General features: G+C 49.5%; 1 protein-coding gene across 1 annotated transcript in view; it reads right to left on the bottom strand.

Annotated features, from left to right (window-relative positions):
- The window catches only part of LOC119393144 (uncharacterized), a 445,271-nt gene that overhangs the window by 354,170 nt on the left and 64,296 nt on the right, over positions 1–26,805 (bottom strand). Inside the window, exons 4-8 of the mRNA XM_049415849.1 lie at positions 23,764–23,905; positions 10,238–10,306; positions 8,329–8,692; positions 7,998–8,275; positions 6,962–7,342 (exon numbers count right to left, since the gene is read on the bottom strand). Of these exons, the coding sequence (XP_049271806.1) occupies positions 6,962–7,342; positions 7,998–8,275; positions 8,329–8,692; positions 10,238–10,306; positions 23,764–23,905 (1,234 nt within the window). The remainder of the gene's footprint in view (positions 1–6,961; positions 7,343–7,997; positions 8,276–8,328; positions 8,693–10,237; positions 10,307–23,763; positions 23,906–26,805) is intronic.

Here is a 26,805-nt window from a genome sequence, read left to right as displayed (position 1 = left end):
CATTATGCGCACTTTGTTGGTGTTGTGCCTGATGACGATGAAGAATTATTGCAGAGCATCTTGTAGTGGGTTGGAGGCATCCAACAGCCCACTCGTTGCGCAATTCGCATTGTGTGACGCCTGGTTACAGAATTCGTGTTGTGTGGTGCGTGGTTGTTATTTCACTCTTCTACTACACTAAATTACATATGTTAATGTGGTTCCTTCTGGACATGAAGCCTGTATAGCGTCGTTTTGCGAGGCAGTTCCAAGCACCGGCATGGCTCTGAGGTACAACACTGGGCTCCAAACGCAGAGGGCCCAGGTTCGAACCCCGTTCCATCCTGGAAATTTTTTCTCATTTCGTTTTTTTTTCTTATTTCGAGCGATAGTGGTTACGGACACCGGCGGCGGCGGCAGCGGCGGCGGCGGCGGCGGCGGACAACTACGCCACCAAAAACGGCTGTTGAAATGATCTCATAACAGCTTTCGCTGTAAAAGACGCAAACACAAGCGCTGTACTGCAACTGGTGGTACCTGCCGCTTCGCTTGGATGATATACACCAAAAGTAGTATTGCGCGACGTGACTGTAAGACGAACATGACAGGTAGCAACATGACACTCATGACATGCATTTCATGTACAGCATGATTTTCATCCTATGCTCATTGTGCGCCCGCTGCCGGTTCGCTAGCTTAATTTACACCAAAGCTGGTATGGCGTGAGGTGACTGTACGGCAAACAAAATGACAGGTAGTAAGATGACAATCATGACATGCATGTCATGTATTACATGCCACGCTCATGGTGCGCTCGCGGCCGGTTCGCTAGCTTGAGATACACCAAAATTGGTATTGCGTGACGTGACTCTACGAGGAACATAAATGACAGGTGGTAACATGAAAATCATAACATGCATGTCGTGTACGGCATGACTTACATGCGACGGTCATAGTGCGCTCGCGTCCATTTCGCTAGCTTGATATGCACCAAATGTGGTATTGCTTGACGTGACTATACAACGAACACAAATGATAGCTGGTAACATGAAAATCATAACATGCGTGTCACGTACGGCATAACTTACATGCCACGCTCATGGTGCGCTCGTGGCCGTTTCGCTGGCATGATATGGACCAAAATTGGTATTCCGCGACGTGACTGTATAGTGAACGTAAACGACAGGTCCTAACATTCAAATCATGGCATATATGTCATATATGGCATGATTTACATGACACTGTCTTGGTGCAATTCCGGCAGTTTTAACTGAATACATATAAAAATTGGTACGGCATGACATGAGCGCGTGACGAACATAAATGACAGGTCATGTATTGTATGTACCAGAATATACATTTCATTAGCATGGTATATACCATATTTTACATGCACACATGATCGCGATAGAAAGATGCGATATATAGTGGACTGGGTGTCAGGAAAGGAATGACTTCATTTCCCTCAAAGACAAATAAGGCGATGTATGCGGCTGTTTGCTGGCTTCTTCCCATTACATTGATTCCCACAGTGCGTGCGATCTGCCGGATTTTAGGGGCGAAGCCCCTTAGGGTGTGGGGTCGTTCCCTCCTCTGTAGTAGTATGTAGCCACCTCATCCGATCGGCAAAGTGCGAGGTGGACCGGCAACGGGCGAGCGCCGATCGGTAAAGTCCCCCCCTCTCTCGCTTCGCGACGCCGACGCTCCGCGCTCGCTGCGTTGCACATGCGTGCTCTAGTGTTTAAATTACCAATGTCTGTTGACACTGTTCCTAGGTAGTGTGAGCGTTGACTGTGTCGGTCATCATCTTCACTTGTGCATACAAATCATCGTGATCATCATCATCGTGTTGGCCCGCCGGTGTTCGGTTTTTGGTTCGCGCGGCTTTGCTGAATATACAACAATCGTTCCGTCGTACCTGACGTCGTCTCACAGTAGATATTAACTGCGAATCACCAGTGGCTCATTCCCGCATTCCGCGGCCCGCGGTATACGGGTGTGTGCCACACGTGACTGAAAGAAAGGGGTTCGGGACGTACACGTCAGGATTTTCACGTTATTGGAGAGTTTTAGTTTATCGCACGCAACGGGTGAGAGAGAGCAAGACTGCGCATGCGCTGAACCTAAGAGAGATGCGTGCGTTTGCGCGCGCAAGAGATGCGCACGCTAGATCTCGGCGCTTACGTTGCGCCCGCTACGGCCGTTGCGTACCTTACGGGCGCTTCTCTCGCGAGATCTCGACCGGTCGAGCCAAGCAAAATGGCTGCGTCCGACAGCAGCACCAGCGGCACGGCGGTCATGGAAGTGAATAAATCCCGCGTCCATTTCGGAATTGCCCTCGATTTGGAGCTCCGTACCTACGTGAGTAGCTAGAATCCGTTCGCGGACCCATTGCAGTGGACAGTGATCGCTGCAAAGATGCAGGAGATATTCGATATCGTCGAGACTGCAGTCGCCCTTCAAAAGCCACCGCTCTCGGTTTGTGAGCATCAAATCGTTTATCTCTTCCCATAAAATAGTGGCCAAAAGGCGCTGATTCGAAAGGATGCTGGAAGGCATTTTTCCTCCATCGCTGCTGCTCGCCTCGTAGAAGTCGTACCAACCGTCACCGTTTACCACAGATCACCTCAACAAAATTTGCGCCATCATAAAATCTTGCCTTGTCTCGTGCCTTGATTGTGTCAACTATGATCGGCTATTGTAGTTTATTTCTTAGCCACTAGATACAATATTAATGAGAACTAACAGACAATAACGCCAAGGAAAGTACAAGGGGTGTTATCTGTAGTATTTAGAATATAAATGTGAAGAAAGTAAAGTGGACGAAAAGATGACTTGCCGCCGGCAGGGACCGAACCTGCGACCTTCGAATAACGCGTCCGATGCTCTACCACTGAGCTACGGCGGCGGTCATCCTCCCGTCCACTTTGTGGGGTATATGTGTTGATTAAAACCTAGGAGCGTTAGTCAGCGCCAATCGCAGCCATGGCGGCGAGTGTGGAACTCTCTTTTTTGCCTGTTGGCGTCACGTAGCACGTGATCTTTTTTTTACGAGCTGGCAGCTGACCAATAATCCCTCGCATACTACCTGAAGGCATTAAGTCTGCCAGGACGAGACCCTCGCTATGAATGAAGGAAAGGAGATGATTTTTAAGGGCTCGTTTATCTTTGTTAGACACAATATTAAGTCATCTTTTCGTCCACTTTACTTTCTTCACATTTATATTCTAAATACTACATATAACACCCCTTGTACTTTCCTTGGCGTTATTGTCTGTTAGTTCATGACAGGCACGTCATGAACGGCATGATTTACATGCCACGGTCATGGTGCTCTTGCGGCCGTTTCGTTAACTTGATATATACCAGAATTGGTATGACATGACAAGGTTGTATGACAAACTTAAGTGGCAGGTGGCAACATGTCAATCATGACATGCATGTCGTGTAGGGCACGATTTACACACCATGCTCATGGTGCGCTCGCGGCCGTTTCGCTAGCTGGATATAAACGAAAATTGGTATTGCATGACATGACTGTATGACGAACGTAAGTGACAGGTAGTTACATGACAATCATGACATGTCGTGTAGGGCATGATTTACATGCCATGCTCACGGGCTGCTCGTGGTCGTTTCGCTAGCTTGACATACACCAAAACTGGTATTGCATGACATGACTGTACGACGGACATAAATGACAGGTGGTAACATGAAAATCATGACATGCACGTCGTGTAGTGCATGATTTACATGACACGCTCATGGGCTGCTCGCGGCTGTTTCGCTAGCTTCACATACACCAACACTGGTATTGCGCGACGCACCTGTATGATGAACACAAATGACAGGTGGTAACGTGACAATCATGACAAGCCTTTCATGAGAGTACAGGATGATTTACATGCCACGCTCATGGTCTGCCCGCGGCCGTTTCGTTATATAGACATGTAGCAAATTTCGTATTGCGTGACGTGACTGTATGAAGAATATAAATAATAGGTGGTAACACGATAATCATGATATGCATTTCATGTGCAGCATGATTTACGTGCTACAGTCATGGTGCGCTCGCTGCCGGTTCGCTAGCTTGGTACACCCCAAAACTGGTATTTGGCGAGGTGACTGTATGACGAATATAAATGACAAGGGGTAACACGAAAATCATGGCATGCATGTCGTGTAGGATATGATTTACATGCCATGCTCATGGTGCGCTCGCGGCCATTTCGCTAGCTTGATGCGCACCAAAATTGGTATTGCATGACGTGGTTGTACGAAAAACATAAATGACAGGTGGTATTATGACAACCATGACATGCATGTCGTGTAGGGCATGATTTCCGTGCCACTCTCATAGGCTGCTCACGGCCGTTTCGCTCGGTTGATGTACACCAACATTTGTATTGCGCGACGCGACCGTATGATGAACACTAATGGCAGGTGGTGGCATGACAAACATGGCATGCATTTCATGTACCGCATGCTTTACATGCCACGCTCACGGTGCACTAACGGCCGTTTCCCTAGCTTGATATACACCAAAACTGGTATTGCGTGACGTGGCTGTATGACGAACATAAATGACATGCTCTAACACGCAAATCATAACATGCATGTCATGTACAGCATGATTTGCATGACACTGTCTTGGTGCGCTTCCGGCCGTTTTGTTATCTGGATATACACGAAAATTGGTATGGCATGACATGAGTCCGTGACGAACATAAACGACAGGTCATGCATTGCATATACCAGAATATACGTTTCAGTATATTAAAAAATTTATATGCATGAATGCATGGCAAGCATGTTATATACAGTGAACTAGATGTCATGAGATGAAGGACTTCATTCAGGGGCGTAGCCAGAAATTTTTTTCGGGATGGGGGGGGGGGGGGGGGTCAACCATACTTTATGTATATTCGCGCGTGCGTTTGTATGTGTGCGTGCATATATACATATGCAAAATTTAAAAATTTTCGGAGGGGGGGGTTGAGCCCCCAACCACCCCTGGCTACGCCCCTGACTTCATTTGCCTCAAGGACAAACAAGGCGATGTAAGCAGCTCTTTGCTGGCTGTTTCGCATAACATCGATCCCCACAGTGCGTGAGATCTGCCGGCATTTTTTTTTACTTTGAGCCAAGCTTTAGAGGGGGATCGACGTGTTTTTGTAAGTGCAGTAGTTGTGTGCATATGATGGGCTTAAGAGGCACGTAGACAACACTGGCGTTTAAAGGGTAACTTATGGTCTGACATAACGTCAGCGCGCACGTGAGAGCACATAAGTCAGTGTTATCGAAACGAAGTGCACTTTACGGTGCGATGATGTGAATATCATGCGTACCTTTCGTTAGCGTATTCCTCCGGGGTCGAGCAACGCTTAAATAGAATTTGCTGAATGATAGGACTACAAATGCAATGTTTATTAGACTGCAATAAAAGCGGAGCCAACACTGGAACGACAGACGCTAACCTGACATGGCGCCTTTATCGTAGGAGTATCATGTAGTGTTTATTGCTTTGTTATGCAATAAGATAGCCAGCACCACAACCACAATTGACGTTGCACCAACATTACGCCTGCGCAGGGTTTTTTCCAAGCCAGTTTGTAGCCCTGGTGTGGCTCTGTGATAGAATGCCTGACTGCTACGCAGAATTGTGCTTGGGTTGGGTTTCTGCTGAGATCCTAATCTTTATTCTCTCCATTTGTGAGGTCAACGCTGCCGATATCGGTTTCTCTTAACGCTCTCGCATTTAAATTACCAATGTTTGTTTCGCCGTTCCTGATATAAACTATCTATCGCCTGTGGCGCATAATCGTACACCGCGGCCCGTGTTAAACGGGTATGTGCCACACGTGTCTGCAGGAAAGGGTTTGCCGACGTACGCGACAGGATGTTCACGTTATTCATGTCACGACCAGACAGTCATCTTCGTCAAATCCTCTTACCCTCCCATGCCAATTTTGGTCAACACCAAGCTAAGGAAGCGATCACGAGAGCACCCAGACGTCGGCGGATAGATAGATAGATAGATAGATAGATAGATAGATAGATAGATAGATAGATAGATAGATAGATAGATAGATAGATAGATAGATAGATAGATAGATAGATAGATAGATAGATAGATAGATACGCTGAAAGTGCGTTAGGTTCGCTTAGAAATGCTTCGCATTTAATAGATAGATAGATACGTAGATAGAAATGCTCAAAATGCATTTGGTTCGCTGAAAAATGCTTCGCATTTAAAAGTGCGTTAGAAAGCTTTATCAGTGGTCAAATGGTGATCATTAGCTAAACAAGTTCTCTTAAATGTAGTATCTCAAGACGCAGTCGACTCACAGCGCGGGATGCCTTGGGGTAATCTCCTGTAATGCGTGTACCGTGGAATGATCATACCGCGGAGGTCGAAAACACTGTCACGTTATTTCATACACATGTGCACTATACCGCAGCACATTATTTTGATGACTTGTTTGTAGTATTAGTTATTCCTTTTATGATGATAATTTCCATTACCTACAGCATCTTGAATTGCTACAATGTAACTCTTTGAGCATGCCCCCCCCCCCCCCCTCCCCTCTTTCTCTTTAGGTCTTGAGGTTTCGAGATTCTGGGATAGTACGAAGGCATCAAGTATTTCGTCCAAGGAATGTCACAGTGTTCATTACGGAACTTAGTTACCTAGGCTGCTGAAGAATTCCAGCTGACCTCCACACACGTCGAATCGTTTCGCATTGCACTTATTCGTCGCCATTTCAAATTGGCTTGGTGATGCGCTTACGATAGGGACACGTTACAAAGTACACAGGACACAGTGTTAACAGGACGAGCGCAAAATACTGTGTCCTGTGCACTTTGTAACGTGTCCCTACCGTAAGCGCATCACCAAGCCAACATGAACCAACTAGCCCCTTTCGTCGCATTACTGCCATTTCAAAGGGAGTCGCGAGAGACGTTCGGCCAAGGCGCTCACCGGCTCTCCTGAATTCGGCCATGAAACCGCGCTTGGTGAGCTGCTTCTTCATGATCTGGTTGCAGGTGGTGAGCGTGAGGTTGAGCACGGTGCGCGAGCCGTCGGTCACAAAGTACGGCGGCGCCGTGTCCTGCCGCTCGATGGAGAACCGGGCACCGTCCGAGAGGCGCCACGCGGACACGCTCACCGCGCTGCGGCATCCGGGTACGGCCGTGTACGCGCCCCAGTGCAGCACGTCGTACTCGAGGAACACCAGCTCCATCGCGTCGCCGGCCTCTACCGACACGGTCCACAGGTAGCGGTGGAAGGGCGGAGGGTAGGACGACGGGTAGCCCGCGCTCGTGATCGTCACCGGCGCAACGAAGCTGCCGCGGAACACGTCTGCCAATAGACAATAGGCTCGCTTAAAACGGCCATCCTCGTGAGAATACATGACGCGGATGGGACAGCGTTGGCCTGCGCGGAACGTAAAGTTGAGACCAGATTTGGCCCGGCTGCTTGCCATCGTGCTTATATGAAGCGCGAAAAATACGGGGACGAAGCAGAGATACACACAGGATGGGCGCTTTCTAACCACTTAAAGAACCTGTCCTCTGTGTATATCTGTTTCATCCCCTTCTTCATAAGCATGATGGGAAGAGGCCGGGCCAAATAGCTGTATTGCTTCACGTATTGACTGCTAATAAAATACAAAGGAAGGAACACAAAGCTGCTACTCGTCTCAGGTCTCGCGGAATCGCTCCAAGTCTCTTGACTCATGAGACATATCTACTTTACATGGGCGTCCCGTTTAAACACGGGACGCCCTTGAAGAGCGTTGCGCTAAACGTCGCACTTATTAAAGTTCGCTACTACGCAGTCGCACTACATGACATTGCTTTTCACTGGACCCATTGGTCTGAGAGACAGGACGCGAAGCAGACAGCTCTCTTTATGTGCACGAAACATTGCGCCGACTGTGACATATTGGTTGCCACGGGAACATACAAGCATCTCCACAACCGGCTTTATCATGGTAGTCAAAAAGAGCGCTCACCCACGTGACCCGTGGCTCGGCACACGAGAGGCCCGAGCGTGTGCTTGCCGGCCTCGTTGGCCTCGCCGGTGTCGCCGAAGCGCAGCTGCAGCACGGGCAGTCGCCGGGCGTCCAGCAGGAGGCCCGCGTCCTCCAGCCACACCTGCTTGATGTTGGCGTCGCAGTTACAGGTCGAGTTGCGCCGCGTGCGCAGACAGTACGGGTGGCAGCCGCAGCTGCGGCTGTCCGTCTCGGCGCCGCCCCAGTAGAACTGGTCCTTCCAGTTCCGGCCAACCCACCTGCGGAAACGCATGGCGTCACGGCTGCGTTCTCCCACCTTGCGCTAGCGTACCAGCTGTCCAGCCCGGGAGGATACCAGAATCCGAACATGGCGCCCTTGCAGTCCCAGCGCACGAGCTGCTGACAGGAGAACATGCTGTCGATGAGCGTCGCCAGGTGTTGCTCGGTGGCGTCTCCGTAGGTGACGTTTCGCGAGTACGAGCCGGGCGGCTCCTTGCCCCGCACCTGCAGAGTCTCTTCCAGGTTGTGGTGCACGATGGTGAGGACCTGGAACTGCTCGCGACCGTCTCCCATTTCGCAGTCGACCCAAATGGGCCTCAGGGGGCCCTCGCCATCCACGTCGATCTGGTAGGTGCCCGATGTGCGCACCTTGTGCTGCACCCACAGATCGTTGCAGTTGCTCCGGTTCAAGTTGCCTGCGAAAACACGTAGCTGCTCTTACAGGCCAGAGTTGTCGCAATCCAGCTTTCTTCTCGGCTTCTGCTTGCGCGGCTTTTGGATGTATGAACCGGCGCTTTACAGCAAAACAGCCACTTGGGCGAGTTGGTGTTTGTCCATCTGAATGCAAAAAATGGGCCGAACTAGCAGACAAATGAAGAAAAAACGAAGACGGACGCGTGCCTTCGTCCCTCCTATTCTGCGTTTCCCTTCTGTGCTACGCAATAGAAGAAGAGAATCATCCGCCTTCGCCCCCTTTTATTCGGCGAGCGCGGAAGGTTCACGCAGGACAAGAGTCCTGCGTCAGATTTTTTTGCTGCTCGAATAGTTATGCATCGCCGACCAACCCAACTTCACACGGTCCTCGCGCACACGCCTTTCTTCCCTTGCCGTCATGTTTGCGCTCGTTGTCCTCCACTTTGTTCGGTCGCTACTCACTGGACTCGAGCACATCATTGCAATGTCTTGGCAGACGCTTTGCAATGGACCACCTCCTACAAAGCCTCCTTTATTGTCCACGCTTAATTAACTAAGAATGGCTGATTGATGTGCGCAATTTTAAGGAAGCTAGATGGCAATATGCTGACAAACATTACGGGAGACTCCGGAAAAGCCCTACGCGGAGGAACGGCGTGGGTTATGTAGCCAATATCCGAGCAGAAGACACTGTGCTCATCCGTGCATAAGACTTCTGATCGAAAAAGAAAGCCCACTACACGTCGCACAGAAAAGACCTAAAGGGGCCCCGCAAAACTTTTGAACAAAGTCATAAAACGCTGCCGCGGCCAGTAGACAAAGCTCCTGTGCATAAGTGAACCACATATTGTTGCACTAGACACCCTGCAGGAAATTTGCTATTTCATTTCAAAAACAGGCAAACATCGTTCGCTCTCGTGTTGCCAAAACTATAGCACACAATGACGAGCTCGCGTTTGACTGCGAACGGCAGCAGCGTTCATGCCGCTAGTAGGCATCAGTGGCTGCGGGCTGTTGTGATGTCATTGCCGCTCACGAAGGCGTCGTCTTACTGACTACGCTTTTGTAAATAAAAGCAGCGTTATTCAATGTTGCTTGTCTCGTACTTCTTGACGACGGCAAAATGTGTGCTTGAAGCAGTGAAGACGCTGACTGTCATACAAGTTGCATTAAATCAACCCCAAGCATCCCTCAGTATTCCTTTTAACACTTCCGATGCCTCGCTGCCTATCGCAAGGCGCTGTTCTCTTCCGAGACATTACTTTCCAAGTATGCATCACCAACCGGCTCGGACTTGTACTCTTCTAAACTAACTCATCAACTCATGCTTGATAAAAGCGTGAAAAAAAAAAACACAATACACAGGCACGAAGAAGACTGGACGTGTTGTGGTTTTTTATTTTTTTTTGCGCTTTTTTCAAACATGAATATGCACCAACTGTCCCTGCTAGCTCATCAACACTAGATATGTTGTCTGCTGCAGAATGTAGCAGCTGAAACAGACGACGTAAAGAATATGGCTATGGAAAAGTTGAGAAAAGGCGTACCTTGGCACATCAATGCTTGGAGTCCCAGGGTAACAAGATACAGCCATCGCCGTACGACCCTCTTGAGAGCTGTAACAAGTGCCACAAAAACAGTCGCAACCTTGTCTCGTTGCTTGTTCTGTTGCTACGCTATGGTCATGCTCTTCATAACGTTTGATATGCCTTACAAAGAAACATATCTGAAAGAAGTCATGGACTCACTGAATATATACTGATTGTGAGCCATGATAGTGATGAAGCAGCGCACAAAAGACGCGTTCACGCACACAACAAGCCCTTCACAAAACGCAGAAGAAAGTAATGTGTCAAACGAACAACTTGTGCTCATGACTTGTGCTCAGACGAAAGCTCCTCCATTTCGCCTCACGCGGCACGTATTAAACCGAGCTCAGTTTTGCTTGCATTGGGAAAGGACGAAACCATTGGTTTCTAGAGATATACAGTTCCATGATGGTACTTCCAAGCGTGAAACACACAATAAGAACTAGACAAGACAAGCGCCCACGTCAAACTAAAGTTTATTTTCACAAAACGGCCAGGTTTTTATTGTACACCAAAAGGCAACCTCAACAGTGAAACGCATGTCACAACAACAAACTAGCAAACGATAAACAACTGGCCGTTTTGTGAAAATAAACTTTAGTTTGAAGTGAGCGCTCGTCTTTTCTAGTTCTTGTGTGTTTCGCGCTTGCAAGTACGATCATGAGTCATTACAAACTCGCCCAAGTATCTGTTCTAGATATAACGTGATTGAACGTCTCGGTTTAGGCAAGGACGACGAGATGTCTATACACGCTTCGACTACACGCCACGGCAAAGGAGCCAACGTGTTGCACTAATACAAGACAGCACAATGGCGCTGCTCGGCGACGTCGGCGCTCTACGCGCGAATGCGTGGTGAAGTCGGATGCAGCCAGAGCCTCTCGCGGTGGCGGCACGAAAGACTCACATTGAGCCGCTGTGAGTTTTCGCGAACGCGCAGCGCTAGTGTTTTGCTGTATAGACCTTTTGTAGCGTTAACTACACTTGCCTAGCCGGAGCCGATTTCGCGCGGATCCTCATGAGCCGTGCTGCGCATGCGCGAGGATCAGTAATGTCACACAGCTGGCTCACCGCTCTCCGCGCTCTCCGCCACCGCCGCGCGTGGCTCGCCGCTGCTGGTCTGCGCGTTCGGGAGGAGAGGCGTCGTAGCCGCGGCAGACACACTGGCGCCGGCGCGCGCGCAGACTCCGCCACCGCCGCGCGCGACTCGCCGCTGCTGGTCTGCGCATTCGAGAGGAGTGACGTCGTAGCCATGGCAGACATACTGGCGCCGGCGCGCGCGCAGCTATTCGCCTTCGCTGTGCAGTCGCCGTCTGACACTGCGCTAGAGCCGCTTGATAGCGCCTCTGACTGGCGTTTGCAAGTGGGTAACGCCATGGAGAAGGAGAGCGCAAATGCTGCTCAACGGCGCAGAAGAGCCGAGAAGCTTATCTCATCGCATCCCGAAGTAGTTGCCTGGCAATTAGCGGTTCAGCGTACGAAGAATGAATAGAAGAAGGCTAATAATCCTAGACAACCTGGAAACCTAAGAATAATCAGCTGAACCTTTGCTGACGCTACGTATATCCTGGCATAGCCGAGCTAAGCCACTGCAATTTTTTAGGGGCGAAGCTCCTTAAGGCGGCACCCGTTCGTCCCTCGTAGTCGTCGTGGTCGTAGTAGTGAGTAACAAGTCTTACGCTTTGACCTCCAAGGTGGTGCCGGTAGGAGATTTCTCCTGTGCGTTGTTGAACAATAAAAAATTCGCAGCGTGCGCGTTAACTAAAAGCCGAATTCTTCTGTCTCTCATTCCCCATTAGCAGCCATTGGCATGTTCCAGTAGGAAACGTTAGTAGAAGTAGAAGTGTAAGCGTTAGCTAAAAGCCGACTTCTTCTGTCTCTCATTGCCATTAGCAGCCATTGTTTACCTCCAAGGTAGTGCCTGGTGAGATTTCTCCTGTGCGTGATTAAACAATAAAAATTTTGTTCAAAACGCCGTTGATTGATGAAATAAACCAAGGAAAGACGCCAGATGTTTTGTAAAAGCAGAACGAAAGAACACCAGATGTTTTTCTTAAAGTGTAGTAGTAGTAGTTGCATGTAGCCACCTCGCCCGATCGTCAACGGGCGAGGTGGACCGGCAACGGCGCGAGGACCCTGCCGTACGAGAGTTAAATCACACTAAAAGACATACTTTGCGGGCGATACACTCTAGTGAGCTTTAAACTTTTCGTCTTAATGTACACGATAAAGAAATTATTTCTACGAAAAACGCAAAGCACACCTTGAGCAATATGTTTGGTTTTGGGACGCTAAATGGAACCATGAGGCGATGCGAAGCCGGAGCACTTGCACGATCGCGTTCCGTTGGCTTTCGTTGGGCATGCTACCGACCTCGCGTCGTGGAACGCGCGTCCTGTCTTCCCTCTAGCCTTGCCTTTAATTCGCACAGGGTGAGCGGGGAATGCGGTCGCTCTTGGCGCTCTTTCGCTCGGGAGCGGACTTCTTCCTTGCATTTCACCGATCACAAGTGATAATGAAGGGACCACGTAAACCAACAGTACAATAAAAGTTTGATGTTTAATATATACACGATGTTTCACACTCTTTATATTATGTACTGGGCGCATTTCACGGAAGAGTTTCACGGTTTACAGATGATTCCCTCCGTAGCTTCGCCCCACTCATCATCATTCACCCCGTGGATATGCTGTGATTTTTTTCTTGGGCGCCGCCATATTGCCTAGCGGGCGGCGACGTCTCTGGTCTGGCAACCCACTGGCATGTGCGAAGTTCCGCGTTTGTATGGAAGATATACGTGCGGCTGCAGTTGCAGCCGGTTTTTTTCGTTCTGGCGCACTGAATTTCGTATCAAGTGATGCGGTCTACGCAGGAAATGAATCTGTGAGACGTCCTGAAACGGTTTGATCCGCTCAGGCTCAATGATGTTAATATGGCGATGCGAACGTGTCGCAAGTGGTCGATATCATATATTTTCCGCACTGTCCGTTGGAAAACCATGTAAATATTTCGACCTGTTCTCGCAGGGCAAGCAAGTGCCGCCACTCTTAGCAGATACAATGAAACTTTTCCGTGGACTGTAATCTTTTAGTTTGTTTTTCCATGACTACCGCTCGTACATGCGGTTGTGCGTGAGCACGCAGTCTCGATTTCGTGGCGCGGAGTGCATATGATTGTTGCTCGCGAACAGTTGCCTATTGTTTCTCAACTTTTAGGTGACCGCTTATTACTCGCTCGTTTATTGCCCACCAGTGTGAACGAAGTTCGAGCTGTTTACAGGGATGTGCCGGTACATGTAAAAACGATGCTGACGCTGACATGCAGGCGTGCTTCATTTTCTTTTTTGTTTTAAGAGTCGTGATATTTGATTGGATATAGGCGGCGATAAGATGAAGATGGTTACAGAGTTTCTTCTGCCGGTGAGGCACGAAGCGCGCCCAGGCTCGACCTTTCTGATCGGCAGGAGGTGATTCGCGTTTTTTTTTTTTGTAACTTCATCTACCACATGTACTGCTCCTGCAAAATTCTTGCTGTCGTTCGCAAAGCTAAGCAGCAAAATTGGCAGTTCAAGAAACACTAGACAAGCGTAACAACGTGGTTTTTGTATCGCGCTTAGAAGAGAATTAACTATGTTGTATATCATTGCGCGACTTGTCGGACACGGTTCTTCACCACGTAAAAATTTGTCTTCCTGAGGTAGTTGTTCTACACACGAAGTGACAGAACTCATTTTTTTTTTTTACTATTCGGCTTTCATGTGGCTAATCGTATACGATACACCCCGCTGTCTTACGGAAGTTGTAACCTCACGACAAAGATCTCGCCACATCCTTTTCATGTAGTGTTCAGTGAATATTCGGTTTTTACAAGGCTGGTACGGAGCGCAAATTAAATGTATAATGCCGGTTACCCCACTGCAAAGTAAGGGATTTCTCGTCCGTGCTAATACCGGTAAACATCAACTGCAGCGATCACCGTGTTGAGCCGAGCTACGAAGCGTATTGTTAGACCAAGCACATCATATTAAAATATGATAATACAACAAAGCGAAAACAATTCATGTGGCTACTCGAGTGGTACTAATATGTTTTGCACTTAACCGGACAGGGCCGTACTTGACCGCTTATGTTTATTGGAAAATCTGACCAAATACGATTGACATTTGACTGCGTGGAACACTGGGAATTCCGGATATATTGCGGCACTTGCCGATGTAGAACCTGTAACGTAATACAAACGATGTACATACCTTGAAGAGTCCGCGAACACTCGGCGTTTGGTTATGCACGTCGCATACTTATTCAGACAGCAGTTTCCTTTTTTCTAAAGTTGTTAGGACAACCGAAGACGGCACAGTGGTTTCCCGTTGATCTTTCGCAGGCTGACATCGTAATAAAAAAGAACAAAATCCGCAAGTCGACCTAAAACACGCAAGATTGTCGGAAAACCCGACTCATCCAAGCACCAGCCCGCACACTCCGCGCCGTCGCGCACGAGCCAGAAAGCAGGAAAGCGCTGGTCGGCTGAGCTTGAAAGTCAAAGTTACACAGGAAGACGTTTTTTTTTGTGTTTGTACCGAGAGGAGTAGAGCTTTCGTGCTAAAATTATGGCATCAAGCAGGTATCGAACCCAGGCCTTCATCGTCAGGCACCACAGAGCCGCGCCAGGGCTTGAAACTCTTCGAAAAAGAGAAAGAAGAAAAAAACCTCTACAGGCATCATGCAGTTCAATATTGCGTGGTAGAAGCGCAGAATCGCCCCAGGCGTCACGTCATGTGAATAACGCAACGAGTGGATGGTTTAAAGGTCACTCATTAAAAAGCGCTCAGGCATAATTAATCACTATAGCAGCAACATCATCGTCAAAGTGTGCAGCTGCGTACGCGCGTGTGTTCCCTTACCACTGGCATAGAACCCTCCCCCGAAATAATTTTTCAATTTTGCATCTGTATACACACACGCGCACATACAAACGCACGCACGAACATTCACTAAGTATGTTTGAACCACCCCCTCCCCCCGCGAAAAAATTTCTTGCTGCGCTACTGTCCCTTACGCGCGCGTAGTGGGTTCTTCCTAATTCACAAACTGATTGCGCAAGTGTACTACAGTAGACGTTGTCACAAAATTATTAATTAGGGCAGTAGGCCCTTCGCAAGTGTACTTACAGTATAGGCATTCTGAGATAGTTTAAAACGGCTAATGTTACGCATACACACGTTCATTTCCGAACGAAGCGCTCCTGACGAGCGCTTCGTCCTGTGTGTTTCTTCTTTTGTCCCGTCCGTCGCGCTTAATTTTCACCAAGTATGCTCCATCACCAACTGGCCCTCACCTCGAGTCTGCTATCGTGTTCTACTCTTGAAGGCGAAGTTCAAGCGTCCTCCAACTTTTAAACGCGAAGCATTTCTTAGCGAACATCTGCGACTTTGAGCGTATCAATCCATCCATCCATCCATCCATCCATCCATCCATCCATCCATCCATCCATCCATCCATCCATCCATCCATCCATCCATCCATCCATCCATCCATCCACCCACCCACCCACCACCCATCCATCCATCCGTCCGTCCGTCCGTCCGTCCGTCCGTCCGTCCGTCCGTCCATCCATCCATCCATCCACCATCCATCCATCCATCCATCCATCCATCCATCCATCCATCCATCCATCCATCTAGTCGCCTACGGCTTTGTGCTTTCCTGGTCGTTTCCTTAATGGGATGAATACCAAAATTGGTATGGCAAAACATGACCGTATTGCGAACGTAAATGACAGGTCATAACATGAAAATCACGACATGCATGTAATGAACAGCATGATTTACATGCCGCGGTCTTGGGGCTCTCGCGGCCGCTTCGTTAATATGATATATACCAAAATTGGTAGTGCGTGACAAGAGTGTATGACGAACATAAGTGACAGGTCCTAGAATGCAGATCATGACACGCATGTCATGTACAGCATGATTTACATTACAAGGTCTCGGGGCACTCGTGGCCGTTTAAATGAATGGATAAATACCAAAACTAGTATGATGAGACATTTCTGTATGACGAACATAACTGACACATGGTAACATGAAAATCATGACATGCATGTTATGTACGACGTGATTTACATGCCACGCTCATAGTGCACTCGCGGCCGTATCGCTGGCTTTATATACACCAAAATTGGTATTGCCGACGAGACAGTATGATGAACGTAAATCAAAGGTGATAAAGTGAAAATCGTGACATGCAAGTCATGTACGGCATGATTTACAAGCCACGCTTATGATGCCCTCGCGGCCATTTCGCTCGCTTGATATACACGAAAATTGGTATTGCGCGACCAGACTGTGATCAACGTAAATCAGAGGTGATAACAGAAAAATCATGACATGCAGGTCATGTACGACATGATTTACATGCTACGCTCATGGTGCACTCGCGGCCGTTTCGCTCGCTTGATATACGCGAAAATTGGTATTGCGCGACGTGACTGGCAAATATAATGACAGGTGGTAAATTGAAAATCATGATATGCATACAATTTACGGCATGATTTACATGCCACGCTCATTGTCCGTTCACTGCCGTTTCGCTCACTTGATATACACCAAAATTGGTATTGCGCGACGCGACTGTATGACGAACGTAAATGAGATGTGGTAACATGAAAATCATGACATGCAAGACATGTACGACATGATATACATGCTACGCTCATGGCACACTCGCGGCCATTCAGCTGGCTTTATATACATCAAAAGTAATATTGCGCGACGCGACTGTAGGACGAACGTAAATGACAGGTGACATGAAAACCATGACACGCATGTCATGTACGACATGATTTACATGCCGAGCTCATGGCGCACTCGCGGTTGTTTGGCTAGCTTGCTATACACCAATATTAGTATTGCGCGACGCGACAGTATGGCGAACATAAATAGGAGGTGGTAATATGAAACTCATGACATGGTTTACATGCCACGCTCATCGTGCACTCGCGGCCGTTTTCGCTAGCTTGATATACACCAAAATTCGTATAGCGTGACGTGACTGTGTGACTAACATAAATGACAAGTGTTCACATGAAAACCATGATATGCGTGTCATGTATGGCATGAGTTACATGCCACATTCATGGTGCGCTTACGGCCATTTTGCCGGCTTGATACACACCAAGATTGGTATTACGCGACGCGACTGTATGACGAAAGTAAATAAGGTGGTAACATGCAAATCATGACATGCATGTCATGTACGGCATGATTTTACATGCCATGCTCGCGGCCGTTTTCGCTGGCTTGACATGTACCAAGTTCTGTAAGGCGCGACGTTTTCGCTAGCTTGACATACACCAAAAGTGGTATTGCGCGATGTGACTGTGTGATGAGCATTAGTGACAGGTGGCAACATGAAAGCCATGATATGCATGTGATGTATAGCATGATTTACATGCCATACTCATGGTGCACTCGCGGCCATTTTCGCTCGTTTGATATACACTAAAATTGGTAATGCGCGATGTGACTACATGACGAACATAAATGACATGTCTTATCATGCGAATCATGTTATGCATGTCATGTACGGTATGATTTACATGACACTGTCATGGTGCGCTTCCGGTTTGTTATCTGGATATATACCAAAAATTGGTATGGCATGACACGAGTGCGTGATGAACATAAATGATATTTCGTGCATTGTATATTCAAGAATATCCGTTTTCATTAGCATGGTATATACCGGATCGTACATGCATGTATGCATGGCAAACATGCGATATATGGTGAACTGGATGCCATGTCATGAATGATTTCATTTTGGCTCAAAGACAAACAAGGCGATGTATGCAGCTCTTTGCCGGCTGCTTCGCATTACATCGATTTCTACAGTGCGTGGGATCTGCCGTATTTTAAAGGGCTCTAAGAACTCAATAAAGTTCACAAGTATAAGTGGAAATTCGTGAGGAAATACGCACTATGAATACAGGTGCTTGTGTCAAGGAGTTCTAAGTTATGCTGAGAGCCGTCACTATACACTGACCAGGAGCTACAATGCCCTCTTAACACAGATTTTCCGCCAAACCTCCTCGGATGCACGCGCAGATATCACGGTGTCCTTCGTCTTGCGGAGGAAGTTGTGCTTAGGAGGCTGCGGGCATGGTGGCCCTATCACCGGCTCTGTGAATGAAGTGTCCATACTGCTCCCTTCCAATAATGGAGGCACATATGGAGACGGGAGCAAGGCTGGACATGTCCAGGCTTCCTACCGTCTACTTCTGCGAACCTACTACAGAGCCACATGGAATGCATCGCAACAGATGCTTTAATGGCGACTTAACAATTGGCGCTTCACTTCATGCGCAACATAGGCCCATATAATACACACATCCATCATTATGCCTCGAGGGCAAGTCTGCGCAGCAATTAAAAGGGAAAAACGCCCGTGTGCTTAGACTTAGCCACACGTTAAAGAGTCCTAAATAGTCAAACTCAGCCCGGAGACACCCACCAGCGCCTGCTCAGGAAAAACATTTGTAGCCTTCGCTGGAATAAGGGGCGGCAAAAGCAAAACGAACGGGAAAGGAGGAGCGGTACGGTCTTATTCCGTACCGTATTTCCGTAACATCGTACAGCATAGGGCACTGCACGGGCCGGGCCTACCCGAAAACCCGGGCCGGGCCGGGTAAAGCAGTTCTTACGGCGGGCCCGGGCAGGGCTAGGGCATGAAGCTCCGGGCTTAGGGTCGGCCGCGGGTTTGAGGTGGCGGGCTTGGACTTTGCTCAGTTACTAAAATTGTTCAGTTACTAAAACGTTGTGCATACATATATGTCTCGCATGTTTTAACTCAAAAAACTTTTTTATGTGGGGCAGCCTATTTGGAGAAGTTTTATGAGGGACAAGTACTGAAATTCTTTTGCTTCTTGCATGTGGGGCTACTTGATTTACCTGAAACGGGCGAGCTAAAAATAAATAGACCGGGCGCTTATATAATTAACATCTCCCTATTCTGTGATTTATTAAAGGGGACCTGCAACACGTTTTCAGCATGGTCAGAAAACGTTGCCCGTCGGTAGCCGAGGCTCCCGAGAAAACACGAGCCAAACGTAATCCCAGGCCGCGCAGCACGCGGCCTGGGATTTACAATAAATCCTCAAAATCAGCTAAGAAGTAGGGGTGTGCGAATAGTGAAATTTCATCTCGAATCGAATTCGAATCGAATAGTGCCGAAAAGTGGCCGAAAATATCAAATATCGAATCGAATATCGAACAGTATCGAAGCGTACACCGCCAGTTGCGGCAAGACAAAAAAAGAAAAATTAAGAAAGCTACGGCGTGGTGACAGCTTTGTTGCGGGCTTGGTCGGGAGTCTCTTGTTTTTCTTTTTCCAGCTTTCATGTGCGTGCAACCATATTGATAGAAGAGCCGCCGTTCTAGTCAGCAGCGCCACTTTTAACCTCCTAATAGGTAACAGAGGGTGGTCCGGTAGATACCTTCTTTTCCCTATGGCCGTGCAATGCGGCTCATCCGACAACGGTCACGTTATTGTGCTCCATCGCCATGGGTGCTTTGGGTCCGAAAATCTTCAGGCGCCCGTTCACAGCAGCGTTTTGATTGCGCGCCGAAACGATGGGAGCTTCTGATAGAACGGAGTTTCTGAACGAGTGGTCAGTGTGGCAGTGGCGGCTGCGCAGCGTTAACAACTTTTCGCATCTGAAACCAATCATCAAGGGTTTCGCGGGCCAAAGTCGGGACGTTTTACGGCCCTTGCGGCATGTGCGACCGAACTATGCAAGAAGTCCGGCAGCGAAGTTGAGAAGGGCTTGCCACTTTTCTCGTCTTCAAAGGTTTTCTTAGTGAACACAAACGACACAAACGAAAAAGTACAGGACATACGGCAACGAGCGCCTTTGAAGATGAATCAACACCAACTAGCCCACCTTATAGCACTTTTCTCGTGTTTCTTTTTCTTTTACGTGCTCAAATAGCGCTTCCTCTTCTCTCGACAATAATGATGCTTACGGCGTCATTGACACAACTTCCACGCCATTGGCTGATTTGAACATGGCGCGCTCGGTAGTTACTGCGGCCGCCGCGAGAGGCCGCCACTTGCCCGCGCGCGCGATCGCACTGAAAGTACGCCGCGCAGAAAAAATTCACCCCACCTCCCCGAAGGCAATCGTGAGGAAATGCGAATGCATTTCTTTGGGCGCGAGTGTGCGGCGAAGTAATTATATAATGAATGACGAGACGGTGATTTGTAGGGTAACCATTTATTTAACACCTGTTTGTGTTATCGTTGCACTTGACGGCCACGATCACTGCCTTGTGGTCGGTAAAGTGCACGGTCAGAGGGTCTTTGAGAAGTATGCGGGCATCACAGTTTCGGGTAAAGACTAGATCAATGCAAGTACCGTGAATGGTTGTGGGGCAGAGTTCGGATGCGGTAGAGGCACACTGCATAGAGTGCTTGGTACGCATGTACTCGACAAGCCACTGTCCACTCGTCTTTCGCACGTCAACGCCCGCCGAGAGGAGAAGCGCCGAAGCACGCACCTACCCTCGCCCACACTCTCTCATATACGCGGGAGCTCCGCCGACCTCCCGCGATGCCAGCGCCCTCACGCGCCCGAGCGCGCTCCTCCTCTCCACTCACTCTCCGCTGATCCGCCCGCACCACCTGCTCCGGTTGCTAGGGGCGAGGAGGAGCGCGCACGCTCGCACTGTTGCTATGGGAGACGGGGGCGGGAGCGGAGAGATCGCGGACGCCGCACGGCGCCTTACGTAGCTCGACTAAGAAATGCATTCGCATTTAAAAAAGTGCTCAAGGTCACGAGGCGCGCGTGACGTACCTTCTTCCCCCGTGCCACCTCTAGAGCACTGCACGGGCCTGATTTTTCGGCCCGGACCCGGCCCGGGCCGCTTTATGGATGCCGAGCCCAGCCCGGGCCCGAGCGTTCATTACTAAACTTATCCAGGGCGCGCGTGTTCATGACCAGGCCCGGCCCGGGCCCGCTAGAGGGTATTAGTTGTTGATAATGACTATTAAGGATGCCTTGCGCTTTGTAGCGGGCGATCGGACGGAAAATCCGGTGTGTACATGCATCGAAATGTTGCTTTGCCCGCGGTGGTAGCTCAGCGGTTAAAGGCCAACTCCGGCGATTTTTCGAGGTCGATGGATCTCAATGAAATTCGCTGGGTACGTTCCTTTGCATGTTTCCGTCATTTATGCCAAATTACAGGCTTGAGACATGCGCAGATTGTTTGCAAGTGAATTTTAAAGATTGTCTGCAAACGTCCTCCTGGCTTCCCACAATTATTGGCAACATTGCGCCTGTGACGTTAGTATTTGGAAGGCGGCGGAAGTGACGCAGCCGAGGGCACCGCTAACTTCGGCCGCTACAGCGAGCGTCTGCTGTGCTGGCCGAGACACTGTCAGTATCAGACGCAGCACTGTCAGTCGCAGACATTACAGCTGATGCGCGGCGTGCTCGCCTCTCCACTGTGCGCCTGCTCGTCCCGGCTGTCACAGTTTTCATACTCCGCGCCGGCGTGACCGGCATGCCTTGCACGACTTCCGGTTCGTTCGTAACAACGTCTACGTCATACGTAGACAGTACACACGGTGGGGTTTCGGTTTCGGTGTTGCGCTTTTTTGCTTATTTAAAATTATTCTCCAATTTGCCGAGTATTTCTGCTATCGGGCCCGTAACAGGAGCGTCTTAGTAACATAAAAGCACCATTACTTTGACATGGCCAAAAAATCGCCGGAGTTGGCCTTTAAGCTGTTTCGCTGTTAAGTCCTAGGACGCGGGTGCGATTCCCGCGGCCACGGCGGCCGCAATTTGGTGGTGGCCTATATACACCCGTGTATATACTTATCTTTAGGTGCACGTTAGAGAATTCGAGGTGCTCGAAATTAATCCGATCCCCACTACGGCGTGCCTCGTAATCATATCGAGGTTTCGGCACGTAATACCAAGGAATATAAATTAAATGTACCGTATGTGTCAACCTTAAATAAAAGACCGAAATCTTTATTCCTCCCATGGGAACAAGCATGATCTGGCCCATTGTTAATGCTGTTTGTATATATATATATATATATATATATATATATATATATATATATATATATATATATATATATATATATATATATATATATATATTGTACCGGTGCGCATCGGCGCCCGCTCTGTGCCAGCGAGAGTGAAGACGATGACGTTCGTGTGTTGCGCGCTCGGTCTGTTTTCTGTGCTGACGCTGTCTCGCATTTGTGACCCTTGTGCAAGGCGCCGTGCCGAACCTCTTTAGAAGAACCCGCCTGTTGCATTTGGTGGAGGTGCTGGGTAGTTCCCCTCCTCGTCCTGGAGCTCCGCAACCGCACCTTACCATCTGCCTCCGCAATGACCGAGGACACCGTTCCCTCTCCAGCCCCACCTACACCCACGTCGGTCATGTGTGCTGGGGTGTTTCTTCAACGTGACCCTCCGATGTTCAGCGGCACTGACGAAATGGATGTTGAAGACTGGCTGGTAGAGTTTGAGCGCGTGAGCGGTCCGAACAAATGGGATGAAAGTGGAAAGTTGACGCACGTCAGCTTTTACCTGACTGATGTGGCCAAGCTATGGTACTTCAACCATGAAGCCGATTTCACCACCTGGTCGGCTTTCAAAGAGAAGCTCACTTCGTTCTTCGGTAGGCCAGGCGTGCGAAAGCTTCGCGCCGAACACCGCCTGCGTGCCAGAGCCCAAAAAAACGGTGAGACCTTCACCAGCTATATTGAGGACGTCATCGACCTCTGTAAGCGGGTGAATGTGTCAATGGCAGAATCTGACAAAATAAGGCACATTCTGAAAGGCATAGATGACGATGCGTTCCATATGCTAGTAGCCAAGTGCCCTCAGACAGTAACGCAAGTCATTGAACTATGCCAAAGCTTTGATGAGCTGCGTAAAGAGCGCCTTTCTACCCGTCGCGCCGGAATTCCGACAGCGGAACTCTCAGCCTTGGAACTAGAAGCACTGGCGCTGAATATTCCGCCTTGCTGCCACAAATTAAGCAGTACGTTCGTGAGGAAGTGGCTCGCCAGCTCTCCCTTGTGGCATGTGTCAACGAGAGCCCCACGGCGCTGGATCACTCGCTCCGCCGGGTCATTCAGAGTCAAGTTGCTGAGGCTCTCCCACCTCCTGTTCCAACAACGCAAGTTGCGGCGCCTCTCACTTACGCTGAAGCCGTTACCCATTCATATGCTCGACCGACGCCAGTACCATCCGGCTCAGTCACCAACTTCTACTCGTCGCCACGCCCTGTCCGCCCGGTACGCCCTGTTCACGCACCACCCTTCTCGCCTCCCGGACCTTCTCACAACCCCTGGCGTACTCCAGACAACAGGCCTATCTGCTATGCCTGCGGTATTCCTGGCCATGTTGCACGCCACTGTCGTCGCCGCGGTCTGCATTCGCATGATGACGCCACCAACCTCGGCTACATGCCACAGCAACCAGCACGCCGTACCCCTGCTGACTCATCGGACACTTATTCGCACCGTGCCACTTTCGCCTCCCGTCGATCTCCTTCTCCCCGGCGCCGCTCCATTTCTCCCATGCTCCGCCGTTCCAACTCTGCTCAGGAGGAAAACTAAGAGCCGCAGTTCCTGAGGCAAGAACTGCGCCTTCGTCGAAAATTTCAAGGCCTCATCTTTCGCCCCCTAACGAAATCGCAGTTTTTATAGACGGTGTCGCGACCAACGCTCTTGTTGACACAGGAGCTGCCGTTTGTGTTATCAGTGAACTATTATGCCGCAAGCTCAAGAAAGTGACGATACCGGTTTCTGACCTTCTATTACGGACGGCGAGCTCACAGCACGTTAAGCCTTCGGCCGCGTGCACAGCACGTGTTTTCATCAACGACGCATTCTATATTGTCGAATTTGTTGTCCTCTCGCATGCGTCGCATGACGTCATCCTCGGCTGGGACTTCCTTTCCGCACACCATGCTGTCGTTGACTGCGCTCGTGCTCAACTCGCTCTGTCCCCTTTGGGTACCACTGTCCCGGACTCCCCAAGCCCGTCGCCTAAATTGGTCGTCGCTGCTGAGGTCGTCATTTCGCCGTTCTCCGCCGCCTTAGTGTCCGTTTCCTGTGACTCTGTCTGTGATTCCAGTGCCCTGTTTACACCGTCTGAAGACTGTGCGCGCCGACGAAACCTTGTACTCCCTTTTGCTGTCGTTACACTTGCGAATGGTGCCGGTGCAGTCTACGCTTGCAATCCATTCCCCTGCTCATCAACTCTGTTACAAGGCGAATGCATCGGTCGTCTGGACACTTTTGATGCCATCTTCCCGTTGGATGCACCCTACGATATGGCAGCACTACCGATAAATGCCGTCACTTCCGCCACCGCATCTGCCTCACCTGACCAAGACGCCTTCTTGCGTAGCATCGATAACGCGCTTACGCAAGGTCAGCGCACAAAGGTTGTTCAACTGCTTGAACGCTTTCGTGGTTCATTCGACGTCGGCCAATTATCATTGGGGCGCACGTCTGCGGTTGTTCATCGCATCGACACTGGTCACCATGCTCCACTGCGACAGCGTCCCTTCCGAGTATCGCAAGCCGAACGTCGCGTTATTAGCGATCACGTAGATGATATGCTGCAACGCGGCGTGATTCAGGAATCCAACAGTCCCTGGGCTTCTCCTGTCGTGCTGGTGCGAAAAAAGGATGGTTCGATCAGATTTTGCGTTGACTACCGCCGGCTAAACAACATTACGAGAAAGGATGTTTATCCCCTACCACGAATCGACGACGCCCTGGATTGCCTTCAAGGAGCCGAATATTTTTCTTCTCTGGATCTGCGTTCAGGCTACTGGCAAGTGCCGATGGCTGAAGCCGACCGTCCAAAAACAGCTTTTGTCACCCCTGACGGTTTATACGAATTTAATGTAATGCCCTTCGGGCTTTGCAACGCGCCTGCAACCTTCGAGAGGATGATGGACACTATTCTCAGAGGACTCAAATGGCAGACCTGTCTATGCTATTTAGATGATATAGTGGTCTTTTCTGCAGATTTTCCATCTCATATCGCTCGCCTTGAACAAGTTCTCGAGTGCCTCACTACTGCTGGCTTGCAGTTAACCTTAAATAAATGTCATTTTGGCGCCCGTCAGCTTACCATTCTAGGCCACGTCGTCTCGAAAGACGGTATTTCACCAGATCCTGCCAAACTTCGAGCGGGCGCCGAAAATATGAAGACAAGCCGATGAAGCTTCGGAGCTCCTTTAGAGTGCTGGGCTTGGGGTATTCGGCAACCGCTCGAAGTTTGGCAGGATCTGGTGAAATACCGTCTTTCGGTAAGTTCCAAGATCCTTGGATCGCTTCCCTTCTTGACATTTTGTCTTACCATCCCCCTGCCTCCGTTTCACGCACCCTTCGTCGTCAAGCTCAACACTTCGCCGTTCGTGAAGGCTTGCTGTATCGTCGCAATTACCTAACCGATGGCCGCAGGTGGCTCCTCGTTATTCCTCGTCATTTGCGTACGGACATTTGCAGCGCCTTCCACGACGACCCCCAATGCGGTCATGCTGGCACATTCAAGACGTACTCCCGTCTGCGCCTGAGGTACTACTGGCGAGGCATGTATCGATACGTTCGCCGGTATGTTCAGTCATGCCCTGCGTGTCAACGCCGTAAGCTACCTACTCGCAGCACCACTGGTCCTCTACAACCATTGCCCTGCCCTGCCCGACCATTCGACCGCGTCGGAATTGATCTTTTCGGCCCACTCCCGAACACTCCTGACGGCAACCGCTGGTTTGGCTCTGGGTCCCGTCCACAACTCCAGGCCTCTCCACCAAACTCTTGTCAAGGTACCAAGGCCCTTACCGCGTCTTGGAGCAGACATCTCCCGTGAACTACGTCGTCGAGCCAATCGACTCAACGGCCGATCATCGCTGCCGCGGCCGCGAAACAGTTCACGTGGCGCGGCTCAAACCCTGCTACGACCCGCCTGTAGCATCTTCTCCCTAGGTCGCCAGGTTGGCTCCTTTTTGTGCGAGGAGAGATTGTACCGGTGCGCATCGGCGCCCGCTCTGTGCCAGCGAGAGTGAAGACGATGACGTTCGTGTGTTGCGCGCTCGGTCTGTTTTCTGTGCTGACGCTGTCTCGCATTTGTGACCCTTGTGCAAGGCGCCGTGCCGAACCTCTTTAGAAGAACCCGCCTGTTGCAATATATATATATATATATATATACAGGCTTTTCGTCCTTAAAGCGTATGAAGACTGTCGTGTCGAAAAGCCTGTAGATATTGAAACCCTGGGATCGCTGCTAAAGCTTATTCTTGAACTTAATAACTTCGAATTCAATGATAACCATTACGCTCAGGTGAGCGGTACTTCGATGGGAACCCGAATAGGTCCGAATTATGCTAATATCTTTATGGGTATTTTGGAGAATTTCTTATCCAGCACTGACATGCAGCCTTTCCTTTATAAGCGATTCATTGATGATATCTTCTTGATTTG

This window comes from Rhipicephalus sanguineus, chromosome 5 (genome assembly GCF_013339695.2).
Source record: "Rhipicephalus sanguineus isolate Rsan-2018 chromosome 5, BIME_Rsan_1.4, whole genome shotgun sequence".
NCBI lineage: Eukaryota > Metazoa > Arthropoda > Arachnida > Ixodida > Ixodidae > Rhipicephalus > Rhipicephalus sanguineus.
The sequence above is the reverse complement of the archived record's forward strand: the minus strand, read 5'-3'. Positions and strand labels throughout refer to the sequence as shown.